Genomic DNA, 16684 nt, shown 5'->3' on the forward strand with positions numbered 1-16684 from the left:
GTTTGACTATAAGAATGTTGATTCATGCACTTTGACTTCTCTCTATCTTTCTCATGACACTCATTAAACGTTGCGGATCGAAAACCGTGGAGGGATGTTTTCCTTCACGTCCGCGCTTTGACTTTAAGAACCGGGGCAGCCTCCAGTCTAACCATCCATTGTCGACTCATCCTCCTACGAAGATGTGCTCCAAACTAGCTAAGCTAAACGAAGCCTACGTGAATTTGCATAGGGTCAGACACAGTCTGATACCGAAGCCAGAAGAAATAGAGAACGTGAGAATGCTAAAAGTCACTGAAGACCTGATCGAAGAGCTCTTCAGAGAAGAAGTGAACAGGGAGAAAGAAGAATGGACAGAGAAGTACAGACTTCAGAGACATCAGCAACAGCAGCAGCAGCAGCAGCAACCTGAACCTGACAGAGGCTTTGTCGATTGTCGTATCGACACCAAAGAGTTCTTCTTCTCTTTCCGAAGAAGCAGACCTATCGCCAGAAAGTCCATCCTGAGAGGACGTAACATTCTTAGAAACTAAAAGATTGCCATAGCAAACAAAAAAAACGGCCCTTTTCAGGGCTACCCAATACTCTAGAAAAGAAATAACAATCCAATTGCCAATATGTGTAGGTAGAGTAGTGTGTATATAAACACTGACTCTTTTATAGTGTGAATGTTTGTGTTTGTGTATATGATTGTGTGCTTGTAAGTGCTCAAGTACGTTGGTGTGGATAGTATATTAAGATCAAGTTTTGTTTTGTTTTTGTTTTTTTTGTTTGTTTTTTTTTTCCTGCTTGACGTGTGGGGAGAGTAGATTTAGGGTTAGATTGCTTTGAGTATGTGGATATTATATTGAAGTGATTAATGAACATTTTTAGAATAGTGGTGGGTAGTATAAAAAAGTGAGTGAGTGTTTCTTTTAGGTCCGCGCGTTGTTGGGTTATGATCTAGGTAATATCAATTTTGTGTCTTAGGGGATGTTTTCCTTCACGTCCGCGCTTTTAGTATAACTTAAAAACTAATCGTCAGTTGGACTACCCATCGTCGACCTGTTAACAGCAAGACAATGAATACAAGGACTGTGAAACTGCTAGAACTCCAGATGCACCTGGAATATGCCAGGCGCATAGTAAATGAACTGTCCGCGGAGGCTATCGTAGAAGAAACAAGAATAAAGAAGGAAGAGGAGGAGAGAAGAGAGCGGTAAGAGGAGGAAAAGAAAATAGGAGAGAGGATGACTTACAAGATACCAGAGACAGAGGATTGGGGTGCTGAAGCGAATCATCCCGCCTCTGCACTCTCAAGACAAAAAGTAAAAAGAGACTGGAGTCGAAGATGTGTGTGTGGTGCCAGACCAGGAAGGTACCAGCATTAGATAGGTGCATCTGAAGTTCTAAAACAAACAGCCCTTTTCAGGGCTACACAATACTCTAGAAAAGAAATAACCATCGATTTGCCAATGTGTGTAGGTAGAGTAGTGTGTATATAAACACTGACTCTTTGTGTGTGTGTGTGTGTGTGTGTGTGTTTGTAAGCGCTCAAGTACGTTTGTGGGGATAGTAAATTTGGGTTTAATTTTATTGCTTTGCTTGTGTGTGTGTGTGTGTGTGTGTGTGTGTGTGTGTGTGTGTGTGTGTGTGTGTGTGTGTGTGTAGTAGTAGATTTGGGGTTAGTTTATTGCTGATTTAACTTATGTGGATAGTATATTATATGAAATGAGAAAAGTAGGGGGATGTTTTCCTTCACGGCCGCGCGTTTTAAGTGATGATCTAGATAATATCAATTTTAAAATTTTAGGGGGATGTTTTCCATCACGTCCGCGCTTTCAGTATAAGAACCCACAGAGTTTGATGTTCGAACCATTCTACGGAATAATAAAAACGAAGATGGTGGTTGCAAGTCAGTTGTTTAACAACTTGGTACATATATACTATTGGATAATGGATGGTATCTATGTAGTGGAGAGACTAGAAAAAGAATGGAAGATAGCAGAGTACCTGTACTAAGCTAAATACCTAAACGTAGCAAAAGAAGTGATAGCAGGAATGATAGAAGAGGAGCAAAAGAGATTGAGAGGTATGATAAATCCCACCTATGTCAGAGTGGGAAGACTAAAGGAAGCACTTGACAATGCAAGCAAAGTCAGGTGCTTTCTTAAAAATATGTCACATGGGACAGAGTGCTCTTTTGTGGAGAGAGGTTTGGACAGACTGAAGAAAGGAGAGGAGTTGATGAGAAAAGTGATGGAGGTAGAGGTCAAGAAGATTAAAGAGAGATGGAATAAAGAAAGAAAAGATCAGGAAAACAAAAAGAAAGAGGCAGAGTTTGAGCGGCTAAACAACAATTGGATCAAAGTCCAGGAAAAGTTCAGAGCCATGGGTCATCCTGACTGGATAACAGAGGAGGAGAAGAAGAAGAAGAAGAAGAAGAAGAAGAAGAAGAAGAAGAAGAAGAAGAAGAAGAAGAAAGGAATAATGGAAAAAGTGAGATCTTGGTGGAAGAAGTGGAGGAAATAGAAGAAGAAGAAGAAACACAAAGGCCCTTTTCAGGGCCACTCCTATTTCTCGAAAAGAGAATGACTTTCAATTGCCTAACCCCAAATTATTATTTTATATGTGTGTGTGTGTGTGTGTGTGTGTGTGTGTGTGTATGTCTTCGCGCGTACGTTGTGTGTGTGCGTGTGTGTGCGTGTGAGTGTGTGTGTGTGTGTTATGTCCCTCTCCCCCTGTTCCCTTTCCATAGACCCATCAGGTCTGGACCCTGTTACAATTCCCCATGTTCAATTTCCCTTGTCGCTAGAGTTGCCCATGCTTTTTTCCCCATGTTCAATCCCCTTGAGGCTAGAGTGGCCCAAGACTTTTCTCCATGTTAAATTTCCATTGAGGCTATAGTGGCCCCCTTTACTACTCATGACTATCACTATCAACATCTTCCTTTATCATATTTATACGGCTGTGACAACTCTGTTTTCGCCTCTGAGAAGTGCTGATGATATAATTTAAGTCACTTAATTTCTAAGTATTTAGCCTCAAGAAGATTTTGAGGTATTTGTAAGAGCGCCATAACTCTATCACCAGGATTAAAACTCTTTCCTCTGTATTTTCGCTATGCCGAAACCTTTTTAGATTTTGTAGTTTGATAATTAGTTCTTCCTACTTCACAAGCCTTCAACAATTTGTATTTGAAATCAGAGACATAACCAAGAAGGTATATCTCCGAATCTTCAGTTGAAAGAAGTTTCTCTTTTAATCACTTCAGTGTCCAAAAGCCAATTAATAAGGACTCAAACCTGTTGATTCTTGAAGCGATTCCGTATCAGAAAATTCCACATTTGTTCAAACTAACGAACGTCATCCCTAATATTTCTGATTTCAGATTCGCTGATGTCGCCGGTGCTATTTCGAAGAATATTAGTTTCGTGGCAATATCGGCAAGTTTCACCGGAATTGAACCTGGTTTTCCAAAAAATCATAGAGAGTTTTATTTATCATAGACATTTTACGTAACTTGTGAAATACCTTCACATTTTTATTATGATCATCTTCAAGCTTTGTTAGCCTGTATTCTTTGGCATCTGCGTGGTTTTAGTTGACACCTCATCGTCTCGTTCATGTTGATGATCGTGCTGGATACTCCAGAATGTCTGATCTTACCATTTTAACAAATCTCAGAGAAATTACCGGTAGTTGACTCCGGCACTCTGGAGATATTATTAATCACCTTGGCATTGCTGGTTTTCAGTTGGAAAAAAATTGAAACGCTACAAAATCCTTTTCGGTAGACCCCAGTAAGGTCCATTAACGCGACTAAATAATCGTTAGTGACACATTTTGATGTGTCTACGGCGGAAATTTGCCTCCCTCATGACATCTTGATCGTCCATAGATATGTGTAAAAAGTTATTTGTTACAGCAATTGTGATTGCCGCAGTTAATAGTCGGAGACTAATTGACACCGCCTTGTATATTTACTTCTGCTGATTTTTTGATCGCATCAAGAGTCGCAAAGGCTTAAAGTCTAGATGTGGGTGGATCCGTCGTAATTTGTGTGACGAGCGTTGAAATCCACATGACGCTGTGTGCGCGCTAGCGGCAACAAATTTTTGTTTTGGTTGACATTGTTGACAAATTATCGCGGCGGTGGCAGCTCTTATGAAGCAAAATATATATTCACGCATGGATCAGTCGAGTATGCGATCCAGTGAGCAGCAAAGCGGTCATTCGAATCTAGGTCGATCATTTCTGCTTCATGTAACATTAGTGCTTCTGGTAATTCATAAAACACCCCTGACTTTTTCTTTGCATCATATCAAGTGATTGATCCGTCACAACAGATGTCTAATATACTCTGGCTAATCTAAGTCACTGATTCGTTACGTATATTTGTCTTTAGCCGAGTCCCTAGCCTTTATTTTGTGACCCGGGCACACAAAGTGGGGGCGACTGTGGCCTACTTTCCTTTGAAAAACTCCGTTTCCAGTGGAATTCATTTTAGTTCCGGTAGTAGTTCCAACGGTGTCAAGAACAGCGGCTTTTGCAACAGCTAGTGATGCAGCGGTAATCAACCCTGTATTGTAGAGAGATATGGGAATATTTCGCCGGTTTTGCCCAAATTGGAGACTTCTGCGGCTGATAGTGTTATTTCCACCCCACGTCTAGCTTCTTGCGATTTATTCAAATCATCCATTTGTCGGTCTGTAAATGCCTGACGATTTAGTTCAATGTGCAGCTGAGGACCGCTAATCTAAGTGTTGTTCCGAAGTTAGTTTTGGCGGTTTATCATAGTTTTGTAATCTGACTCTGACTCAATGTATTTTCGCGTAGTTGTAGAACATAATATATCGTAACGCCCATGACGAATTATAATTAGGACGTATTCAACGTTACTCAGCTGCACGAATTATAATTAGGACGTATTCAACGTTACTCAGCTGCACATTGACTATATCTTTGAGAACCAGCTTAAGCTTATTTTGGCCAGCAAGATTGCTGTCAGCAGCCCTTTCAGGTATTTTACATATATATGTTGAGAACGAGTATCAATTGGCCTATATATTAATGGGACAAGTAAATTGGGTATTTTGCGCAGTGAAGGTTAAAACGTCTTTTTGAAATTCCTCACAACCTATTTTAGAGAAAACAGAGACGAATCTGCTGGTGTCCGCTTAGCGAGGGAAATCATTATAGGGCGATTTTGGTATCTTTGCACGGGTTTCTTCGCACTGTACTTGGTCGGATCTCAAACACTTTCAAACCCTCAGTCGTCGCAACGGTTTATCCTTGGCACTATAATCATCGAGGTTTTCTTCATAATAATGAATTTATTCACGGAGCCAGCTGTGTGTGTGGAGATTCACCAGCAATAGGAGGTGGTTAACCTTGATCCGCACAAATAATCACGTAGTATGATCTCGTACACAGCCAGGTTAAAAACGTCTTTAACTTTTCAACTGGCACAGTAGAGATTTCGTCCCATACTAACACGCCTTCGAATGTATTTATTTCCCATGCGTGCCGGATCCCAACAGAAACGACCCCACCACCAAAAAGAAACTGTGATAAGTTTGTGATTTCACTTGTCTTGTTTCTAATATTTCGCTTGCGAGTTTATATGTGGGTGTTAACATAGCAATATCAGACAGCTTCCTGTTGGACATCAAGTTCTTTCGGGTGCAAATTTTCAACAGTTTAGTAAACACATTTGTTTTACCACAAGTCCTTCCACCATTCTTCAGACATACAATTCTATGGCGTGCTACTGGGTAGTTTACCGTTGAAGCCGTTGATAAAACCGCTAGCGACTCACCCTAAAAGTAATTCTCTAACGCCCGATACTTAAATAATTTATAGGGCGAACTTACAAGTTACTTCTTAGTTCTCCAGACGCCATCTGGTGTTGTTATTTTTCCTCAGCAGAATCTTACTGCTATTGATAAAATCATGCAGATGTTATCGTTCCAGATAAGGCGAATCCATGATGACTCTAACCGCGGTGGTGGGGAATATACTAAAAACAGAAAATACCTTTGTATGCACTCCGTGAGGCTTTAAATGAGTGTATCACGGAGCTTCTTGTTCGCTGTAGGCAATTATCCATTGGTGAGATTCATACTGGTTTTCAAGATAAATTAACAGCTTGTACTTCGTCTCCGATGCGAAAACCAAGTGCCGTCATGTCGACGGAAACAACGTCATTGCGGCAGTAATCGGTATCGCAACGACCACTGTGCATTTTCTACGCAGGATTGCTGAACGTTCTCTAGAACGGTCTTCAGGATGAGTTTTCCTGTTTTGACTTTTTCGTGCAAAATATGATACATTTGTGAATGAATTTACAGCTAGATCATTGGTCTCACAGAGCTCGTCGCTATGTTTGTATGCGATTGATTCTAAACCATTGTGCAATCTCTCTTCCAAGTAGATATTTCCATTAGGAAACACAAATTCATCAAACACATTTTCTCAGCAATCAATACAACTGGTCAACAAGACCGATGCTGGATAGTTTTCAAGAATGTTCACAATTGAAACATGAACGCCGCCACAATAAACTTTAATTGTGCGTCGGATGGAAATATAAAGAAGGTGACCACGAGCGTGCGGTGTATTCGACTATTTTGATGCGACATCCATGCCAGTATTCACCAGACTCATGAAGTACTTCGTTGGATATTGTTGCAATACTAATTGGACATTTCAAGGAGCACTCGAGCGCGACGACGTCACTGATTAAAGTACCATTTTTCTCTCAAATGCTCTTCGCGTTGAAATATTTTTGCATCTCGATGCTCGATTAAACCAACACCACGTGCTGAACCATCAACACGCTTAGTAACACTAGCGTCCACGCAACAACTTGTACCAGATCTCATTGGACCCGTGAATTGCGATCAGGTTCATATATCCAAATACAACAGCGGTGACATGATATGCATTGTTGTAATGCTCATCAGCAACCCAGGAGGCGCCAGTTTTGTCATCGTAACAACAGATGCACTACGTTAGCATTTCTCGCGTATAAGATATATTGTCTCTGATCACCCATTCGTTTTAGCTCCTGTGGTAATTGAACTCTGATAAATCTTGGCGGCGTTAGCAAATCAATAATACCACGAGCTAGTGTATCGTTAATTTGTGCACCCTAAATGCACCGTGGACTCTCTATTTCAATATGCCACGTCAAATACACATAGATGGCCCCATAAGAGGCAAAGTCGTTTCGCGCCACGAAAATATTGATAATTTGAAAATAACATATTCTTTAAGTAATAAAGAATACTGTTTGAGTATCCTATTCCATATAAGTATTCTTTTTTAAATGTAGTAAAATACTTTTCCATAAAATGATTGTTGCATTTATCGTAACTATTGAATTTTAAACTCTTTGGCTGTCATGAATATAGTCGGTATTTAAGTATTGGTATTATGTTCTAGAAGGGGCAGCAATTATATAAATGTATGATGTAAATAAGCTCGAAGAAAACTTGTAATTTTATGTATTTTAAATATAAAGTTTTTATAGCGGTATCTCTAGAAAAAAACAAACAAATATATATATATATATATATATATATATATATATATATATATATATATATATATATATATATATATATATGATTTAAATAGATTTCAGTTCCCTTATCGAAAATCAGACATCTCTATCTTCTTTAAAGCAAACCCTTCGTACTTCCGCTTGCCATATTCCCTAATGACGTCGACGTCTCTACACCGTTATGAGTGACACCTCTTGTTAAAAGAGTCTGAACTCTTTCTTTTTTTCTCTCTCCCTCTCTTTCTCTCTAACCAAGGACAACGATATTTTTTAAGTTTAGGTATTTCCTTCTCATACGAAGAAGTGAGCAGAAGGTTATGAGAAAAATATCATCCTAACAATTATAATAAGTATTATTTTAATTATTTTGTTGTTGTGATGGTGGTGGTGATGGTCAAATAATTTTGTTTTACTTTTATATAGTTCTCTCAATATTATCTGCGCATCTGAATATCCATGCAAAGTTGGCAAAAGTACTTCTGTTTCACTGAAACTCTTTCAAAAAAGAATTACCTAACTAGTATTATACGTAAATCAAACAAAGAATCAATCGGAATTGTACTTCTGCATGTTACCATTTACATGCTTTTGTCACTCATATGAGACAGCAAAGGACAACATGATTAAACAAACTAAAGAATACACATAACTTGATCTTGATTGTGTCTCGAAAGATGGCACAGAACATGAGATGGCGAATGATTGTTTGAGTGGAATAAAATAACTAATTATTATATTACACTAATGTGTACAGAATCGGTAACAACCTCTTCGAGAAATTGACAAAACGCTCATGTGTAGAGTACACAAATATATCTGTTAAAATTTATTAAAATTTATAAGTTGTATGCGTAACCCAGGTCAGAACTCAACCCATCAACATAGTATACATTTTTGGAGTCTTGTTTATCGGAGAGAGAGATAGAGAGGAGGAGTAGACTCACGTGTAATCTTGGTATTGGCCAGTATAAATCAACAGCACTCAGAGATTGGTCACTGCGACACCATTTGTCTAAAATCGATTCTAATTTCCTTTTTGCATCCCCCGGATCATCTGTGAGCTGCACTGTTGTCAAGGTTTTATCTTCGGCTACAAACTGTATCTTTCGTATTTGACTATTGTGCAGGCGTACAAGACAATGTGTGTTGGGCAAAACATTTGTAGGCATGATGTCTTCTCCAAGAAGAACATTAAAAAATGTACTCTTGCCAGTACATGTCCACCCTGTTAATATAATATGAACTGACATGTATGTTTAGTATGCAAGCACGTCCTAACGTGTAATGTAGGTCAAAGGTAATTCACTTCATTTAACAGATATAAGTCGACAATATAAGTTGTAAATTTATATCCTGAATTTGCAGATCAAAGAATGTACTTTGCAGTTATCCGCCATTGCCTAAATCGGAAAACTTAAAGTGGAGGAACAGAATTGTCAACACAAGAACATCCCAGGTTTCTTATATACACATTTTTAAATAGAGATAGCAGTAAGTAGGGGTGGGTCAAACTGATAAACAATGAAACAATCCTATGTGTGAGTGTGTCTTTATATATATATATATATATATATATATATATATATATATATATATATATATATATTTTTGTTCAAATACTTATGTTTACTATTAATCATAGCAATGTTGTAAACGGAAAATAATTTATATCACCATGTCGGCCAACTCTGCGCATCGGGTAATTCTGCGCAAGGATACGTCATTTCTGTAAACATTAGATCACGTGTTATCTTGGGTAAAAAATGCATTATTTATCAAGAAAGAACGATTGTACTTTAATTAAGAAAAGTAATATTCATAAAGTATGCAAAATTATCCATCATTTAGACTCGAAATGCATATGAAAATGTGATTTCTAAATGTCAACATGTAGATCAACTCCATGACCTACTTGAACCTGTAATCCAGAAAATCATATTTCCTATGTATCTTTTAGAATGATACAAAAAATACGTTATATCAAAGATGGAAACGTACACCTTTAAAAATGTCTGCATCTTACTTCAAATTTTCAAGTTTGCAAGAAGTTGTTCCACACGTACAAAATCGTCTGCTACCCAACGTTTCAACTTGCAGCTAGAACAGTAGTAGTGAATGGGGTCACATTAGGGACAATGGGACTTAGCATTAAAAAGACCCCTGGGTCACTTTAGGGACAATGGAAATTTAACATGGAGAGAAATCGTGGGTCACTTTAGGTACAATGGGAATTTAACATGGGAATAGAGTTTGGGTTTGTCTAGGGACAAGGGGAATTGAATATGGGATTTTTTTTTTTTTAAAAGTTTTTTTTTAAATTTAAATTTAAATTTAAATTTAAAAAAGGGTAGGCAATTGAAAGGCTATCTCTTTTCGAGAAATATGGCTGGCCCTGAAAAGGGCCTTTGGGTTTATGTTAATGTATCCATTAACATAAAGGGCACCGCATTGGTCTTCTTCTTGTCCTTAGGCTGCGTTTCACTGTAGGACCGTAAATCAGGACTCTTTTGAGGCATCCTTGTCTTTCTACGTAGATGCTACGTATCCACAGACTGGTGTTTGTCCTGTGGACAACGGTCCACTTGGATCGGACATACATGGGTATGTCCTTCCGGAACATCATGGAAGACACAAGCGTAGAAGATTGCACATCGGTCAACATCTTGAAGCGACGAGAACAGGTGAATCAATGCACTGAACTGCACTTATTTATAGGTAGAGGTAGGATTGAAACGGATTGAGTTCATTCACCAATCCAAACACGCGTTACAAAATTCAGTCAGCCCGCATCCAATCCGAAGAGAGCAGTCTGTGACGTCAGTTGGTCTATATAGATTCGCTAGCGCTTGTGTGCGGTCAATCTATGCGACAGTGATTCAACATGACTGAAATTCAGAAAACGATAAATTGGGGTGCACCAACAGGGGAGACTGCCCAAGGGAACCCGGACTTACTTTCAGAAGAGGTAAATTGGGATTTTGTGGATTTTCTTACCTCGCAAGAATTTGATCCGGAACCTTCGTCTCATTCTTCATTACCGCAAGTGGAGAATTTTAGACAGAGACAGAAAGAAGAATTGGAGAAATTTATGCAACGACAAAAGGAAGCGGAACAAGCTTTTCTCCTACAGCAACAGCAACAGCAACAAGAAGAGGTAATAAAAAAACAACAGCAACAACAGCAAGAAGAAGTAGCAGCAAAGAAACAAGAGGGTGAAAATCAAACGGCTACGGTACTGTTGGATATTTTAGCGGAGTTAAGAAGTCTGAAACAAATGTATCAGACTTCTTTATCACGACCGAAGAGAATACGACCTTCCCGAGCTAAACACGCCAACCCTGTGACTAAGCCTATCGTACCACCCTTAGTGATTTCAACCCAATCATCAGAAGTAGGCCTTGGCCGTGGCAAAGGCTTAAGGCAGTTAAAGTTGATTGGTTAAACTCACTCCTACACCATAAAGAAAAAAGGCCCTTTTCAGGGCCACCCACATTTCTCGAAAAGAAATACAATTTCAATTTGCCAATAACTCAAAAATAAACCCCACCCATTTTACCCTTATAGTACGTGTCTGTGTATTAGTGCGTGAGTGTAGCTTCTTATTTTAAAATCAAAACTCAAAGACACTTACCTTATATCATTAATGTATTCTTTTACCCATTTTTTACAATCCAGTTCACAATTCACAACAGAACACTTCTTCTTTCTCCTTGTTTAGTCTCTCTGATTTTTGAATTTCTTCACCTTTTTTCCTCATTTTCTTCCCTTCTTCTTTTCTTCTCTTGTTTCTTTGCCTCTTGTAAATAGAATTGTCTTCTTTCTTCCTCTTCTTCCTCTGAAGAATCCCTCTCTCTTTCGAAGAATCCCTCTCTTCTTCCGAAGAATCCCTCTCTTCTTCTGAAGAATCCTTCTTTTCTTCTGACTCCTCTTGTTTCTTTTTTGGGCAATCTGGAGACCAATGTCCTTTTTCTTTACAATAATAACAGGTATCTTGACTTTTGTCTTTTTTAGCCCCTGTTTTTTTTTTTCTTTTTTGACGGTCTGGACACTCTGAAGACCAATGCCCTTTCTTCTGACAGATATAGCAAGTATCTTGACTTTTATCTCGAAAGGAAGGAGAGTAGTCCGTAGGCTGGTCTGAAGAGAATTTTCTAATGACCCCTCGCAAAGCTCTGACGAAACGTTCCATCTGGGTAGTCTCTTCCATCGTTGTGCTCGGTTTGAGAGTGAAATGAATAGTAAAAGGACAAGACACACACCCTTTTATATACGCTGGTTTGTCATGACTATAAATTAGTCTATGGTGTTTAAACTTCATTTGACGTTTTGCACTCAAGATGAAACGATCCTATTCATTCGAGAAGAAAGAAGAAGAAGAAAGTAAGAGGCAGAAACGTGATCTATCGCCTCGTACCAGGGCTGAAATCTTGGCACAAATTCATGCCAGTGATTTTGAAGAGGACATGAGTGAACCAGAATCCGAACCCTCTAAACCAAGTTCACCACCCTTAGTCAATCCTGAAAAGTACTATTCCATTCGAGAGACGGAAAAGCGCTCCTCTAGAAAATTTAGAACCACGGCTTACACCTACACGGTGAAGTTTAAAGATTTCAAGGCCGACGTACCCTTGGAGAAAGCAGAAGGGTTTATCACCGAGATGTGGGATTCTTTGCTCACCTCTCTCAAGCGACAATGTCAACCCAAAGAAGACGATCGCTTGACACTATCCATAGATCACGACGGTTTGAAATCCCCTGTTTGGATCGAGTTTAGCAGACCCGCAGAACTAACCCCTTCCAAAGTCATGGACAAGATTCAACACGTACAACAATCTAATGACCAGTTTGACATCACCGATGGTAAAGCCACACTGAAAATGGCTCACATCTCTCTTCCTCAAGGGACAGGACGCACAAAGGTCCTACTGGTGAACAACCTTCGCAACACCAAAACGAGTCTCGTCCGAATTAACAACCCTCAAGACCAGATGTGCTTAGCCCGTGCCATCGTGGTGGGACGAACCTATGCCAACAAGAACGACACGGTAGAATGGAAAAGAACCTGGGAGAACATTCGAAAATCGAACCGAACCAAACAACGAAACGAAGCAGAACTCCTGTTGCAACAAGCTGGCCTGTCCAAAGACACACCCTGTGGCATTCCTGAGATGCAAAAATTGCAAGATGCCCTAGCTCCACGCTACACCTTGAAAGTGCACCCTCAAGAAATGCGCGGGTCTCTGTTGTTTCGAGGCCAGGATTTTAAGGACGGAAAATACATTCATGTTTATTATCACGATGACCATTTCGATACCATTACCAGTATCACTGGATTCCTGGGATATGTTTATTATTGTGAGAAATGTGATTATGGTTATAACAATCGAGAGCAACACAAGCATTGTGGATGGAAATGCCCAGGATGTTTGGCCTCTCCACCCTGTCTGAGCGAAGAACCAGTGCCTTGTTCGACTTGTCTGCGCACGTTTGTCAGCCCTACCTGTTACCAACAACATTTGAAAACACAAGGTTCACAGAAGAAATGTGCTTGTCAACTCCTGAGATTGTGCCCTACGTCTGGACAAGGCATACGTACCAACAGTACCAAGGCACACGTATGTCGAGGAAAGAAAAAATGTCACATTTGTCACTACATCGTGGACTTGGAACACGAATGTTACGTGCAAAAATACCAACCCCCACCAGGGAAAGAGGACGGTCACAAGAAGAAAGGCAATTTCATCTTTTTCGATTTCGAATGCATACAAGAGACCGGTATTCACATTCCTAATTTCTGCGTGGCTCATCGAGCGTGCGAGAAGTGCATTCAAGAACCTATCTTCAGTCATTGCCTTCACTGCAGCAAGATTCCTGGAGGGCGTGAAAAAATCTTTCGAGGACCGAACACGTTAGCCGATTTTGCCCAATGGGTCTTAGACCACATCGACAAGACGTGGAGCAAAGAGGACATCGAACGTTACGGAGATTGTCATCGTCATGCCACAGTGACAATTTCTCCGGATACGATGGACAGTTTCTTCTCAGATACTATACGGAACAAGGCACCGAGCGTCCTAAAGTGACTTTGAACGGAGCCAAAATCATTTTCATGCAAGTGGGACAAGTGCAGTTTAAAGATTCGATGAGTTACTTGGCCATGCCTTTGAGCCGAATGCCTAAAACGTTTGGAATGACAGAAATGGCTAAAGGGTACTTTCCACACTTTTTCAATACGGAAGCCAATCAACACGCCGTTCTACCCCATTTACCTGAGGCTCACTATTACGACCCCGACAACATGCGCACCGAACAACGAGAAGCTTTCTACGCTTGGTACCAGGCTTACGCCTCTGACCCTTTCGACTTTCAGGAAGAAATGCTAAAGTATTGTCGTTCCGGCGTGGACATTTTACGACGTTGCTGTGGAAAATTTCGAGAACTGTTCATGGAACACGGAGGGGTCGATCCTTTGAAAGAAGCTTGCACCATTGCCAAAGCGTGTTCCTTAGTGTATCGACAACGATTCATGCCTGAAAACACTGTGGCTGTCATCAGTCCTCAAACGACCCACTTTGTCAAACGTCAATACTCGGTCAAAGCCCTACGTTGGTTACATTACTTGTGCGACAAGGAAGACAAGTGGATTCAGCATGCCCGCAACGGAGGAGGCGAAAAGACCATCGGAATGTATTCGGTCGATGGCTGGGACTTAGAAAACCCCAAGATCGTGTACGAGTTTAACGGTTGCTTATTTCACGGATGTCCCGTCTGTTACCCTGACCGTGGCACTAGAAATCAGTTTTTGCAACGAACCATGGAAGACTTGTACCAGGACACTTGTCAGCGGCGCCTAAAGTTAGAACAGCAAGGATACCAAGTGGTGGAAATGTGGGAACACGAGTACGATCACCGTATGAAAACCGATCCAGAGTTTAAACGCCTCGTGGAAGGTTACCAGTTCATGGACCCGCTGAACCCGAGGGATAGTTTGTACGGAGGAAGGACCAATGCCACCTGTTTGCTGTACCAAGCCGACGAAGAGAAAGGAGAAGAAATCAAATACTTGGACGTGTGTTCGCTGTATCCCTACGTGTGCAAATATTGTCGCTTTCCTGTAGGGCACCCGCAATTGTTAACGGAACACATCGACCTGAAAAACATTCGACAATACGAAGGCTTGATCAAGTGTAAAGTTTTGCCTCCCACGAACCCATACCATCCCGTCTTACCTCACGATTGTCAAGGCAAACTGATGTTTCCATTGTGCCGTACTTGTGGCGAAACGTGCAACCAAGATCAGCCTTGTCAGCACACCCAGGAAGAACGGGCCTTGACGGGAACCTGGGTCAGCATGGAATTGTTCAAAGTTCTGGACATGGGATACCAACTGTTAGAAGTGTACGAAATTTGCCACTTTCCCAAGACACAACAGTAGCACAAGGGTGACCCTACTCAGAAAGGCATTTTCGCCGACTACGTGGATGCCTTTTTGAAACTGAAACAAGAAGCCAGCGGCTATCCTTCCTGGTGTCACACTCCCGAAGACCAAATAAAATTCAAAGAGAAATACTACGAACAAGAAGGCATCTCTTTAGACCACATCGAAAAAAACGAAGGCAGGCGATCGTTTGCCAAAGTGATGTTAAATTGCTTGTGGGGTAAAATGGCACAACGACCGTGTTTACCCAAGACGGAATATTTGACAGAACCTTCCCGCTACTTCCAGATGATTCACGACAAAACCAAATACATGAAACACGTGGACGTCGTTCGCGAGGATTTGATCTTAGTCAATTACGAAGAAGATCTGGACTTTGTACAAGACGACCCCTTTGGAAATGTCATCATTGCGGCTTACGTGACAGCCCATGCTCGCTTAAAATTGTACGAAGCTTTAGAACTGTTAGGGGAACGCGTCCTGTACTTTGACACGGACAGTTGCATTTACATCCATCACCCGAGTCAACAGCACCCTGACATCGACGGAGACCGTTTAGGAGCCTGGACAGACGAGCATCCCGACGACAAGATTCTAAGTTTCGTCAGTGGCGGTCCCAAAAATTACGGCTACGAATACCGGGACAAACAAGGAGAAGTGCACACGACGTGCAAAGTGAAAGGACTGACTCTGAATTATCGTACCAGTCGAGTGGTCAACTTTGGGGTATTGAAAGAAGCCTTGCAATCGGGAGAGGATGCAAACTTTAAAGTGACCACCTATCAACTGAACAAGATTGTACGTTTACCCACTCACCACATCGTCAGTCGACCCTTGGAAAAAGTCTATCAAATTGTATACCAGAAGCGAGTGCGACTTCCCAATCACTTTACGTTGCCGTACGGTCACGTCGGTATTGGTCTGTATATAAAAAGGAACCCTAGGCAAGATCGATAGTTCATTGTTCATTGAAGTAACTTACCATGTCGTTGACGAAGAAGAAACCAGATTGGTTAGGAGTCAAATGTTGGACATCACCGAGACCAGGGTTTTGAGGCTTGTACACAAAAGGTGACATAGTATGCACGAGAGTTATTCAAGGAAAAAAGTTACTTTTCAACCTGTGTTAGTGACGGTGCCAGAAGAACCTGTCACCCAGGACAGGACTGTCGTGGACAGGCCTGAAAGACCCTTTCGGGAGGACACTTGTGTGACCTTACCCCCTACTATAGAACTGGTTGGAACTTTACCCAAAACATGTGGTTGTTGTACAGACACTTGTTTTTATTCCACGTTCATGGTTATCATGTGCCTTTTATTCTTGTACTTAAGCCTTTGGCTTTTATGTATTTTTGTCTTTCGTATTCATGTTTGAAAAAAAAAACATTCAATAAACGTGTTCTGAAAAAGTATATAAACTCTTGTCTTGTTTGTTTTTCGTGTCACAAGTGACATTTTTCACACCATGGAAAATCTCTTGACGTACGGAATAGATGCCAAGAACACTCATCTCAATGCCTGTGTGGTATGGGAAGCTGACGAACCTACCAAGTTTGAAATATTGGAAACTGATGAAAAGAAAGACAACAATGATGGATTTGTAGAACGAAGAAAGAGAATCACGGGAGTCGACACAAGTTTAGAACTGATGGATCGTTTGCATTTGGACATGTGGTTGCAAGAAAAGTATTTGCTGA

At 40.6% G+C, this 16684-nt stretch overlaps 1 protein-coding gene across 2 annotated transcripts in view; it reads right to left on the minus strand.

Annotated features, from left to right (window-relative positions):
• Positions 1-16684, minus strand: part of LOC149804320 (uncharacterized) — a 175004-nt gene that overhangs the window by 67070 nt on the left and 91250 nt on the right. For both annotated transcript variants that reach the window (XM_089938762.1, XM_089938755.1), the window contains one exon: positions 8494-8774. In XM_089938762.1, coding sequence (XP_089794888.1) covers positions 8494-8774 — 281 coding nt within the window. The remainder of the gene's footprint in view (positions 1-8493; positions 8775-16684) is intronic.

Source organism: Sinohyriopsis cumingii, chromosome 2 (genome assembly GCF_028554795.1).
Source record: "Sinohyriopsis cumingii isolate HCF-2022 chromosome 2, ASM2855479v2, whole genome shotgun sequence".
NCBI lineage: Eukaryota > Metazoa > Mollusca > Bivalvia > Unionida > Unionidae > Sinohyriopsis > Sinohyriopsis cumingii.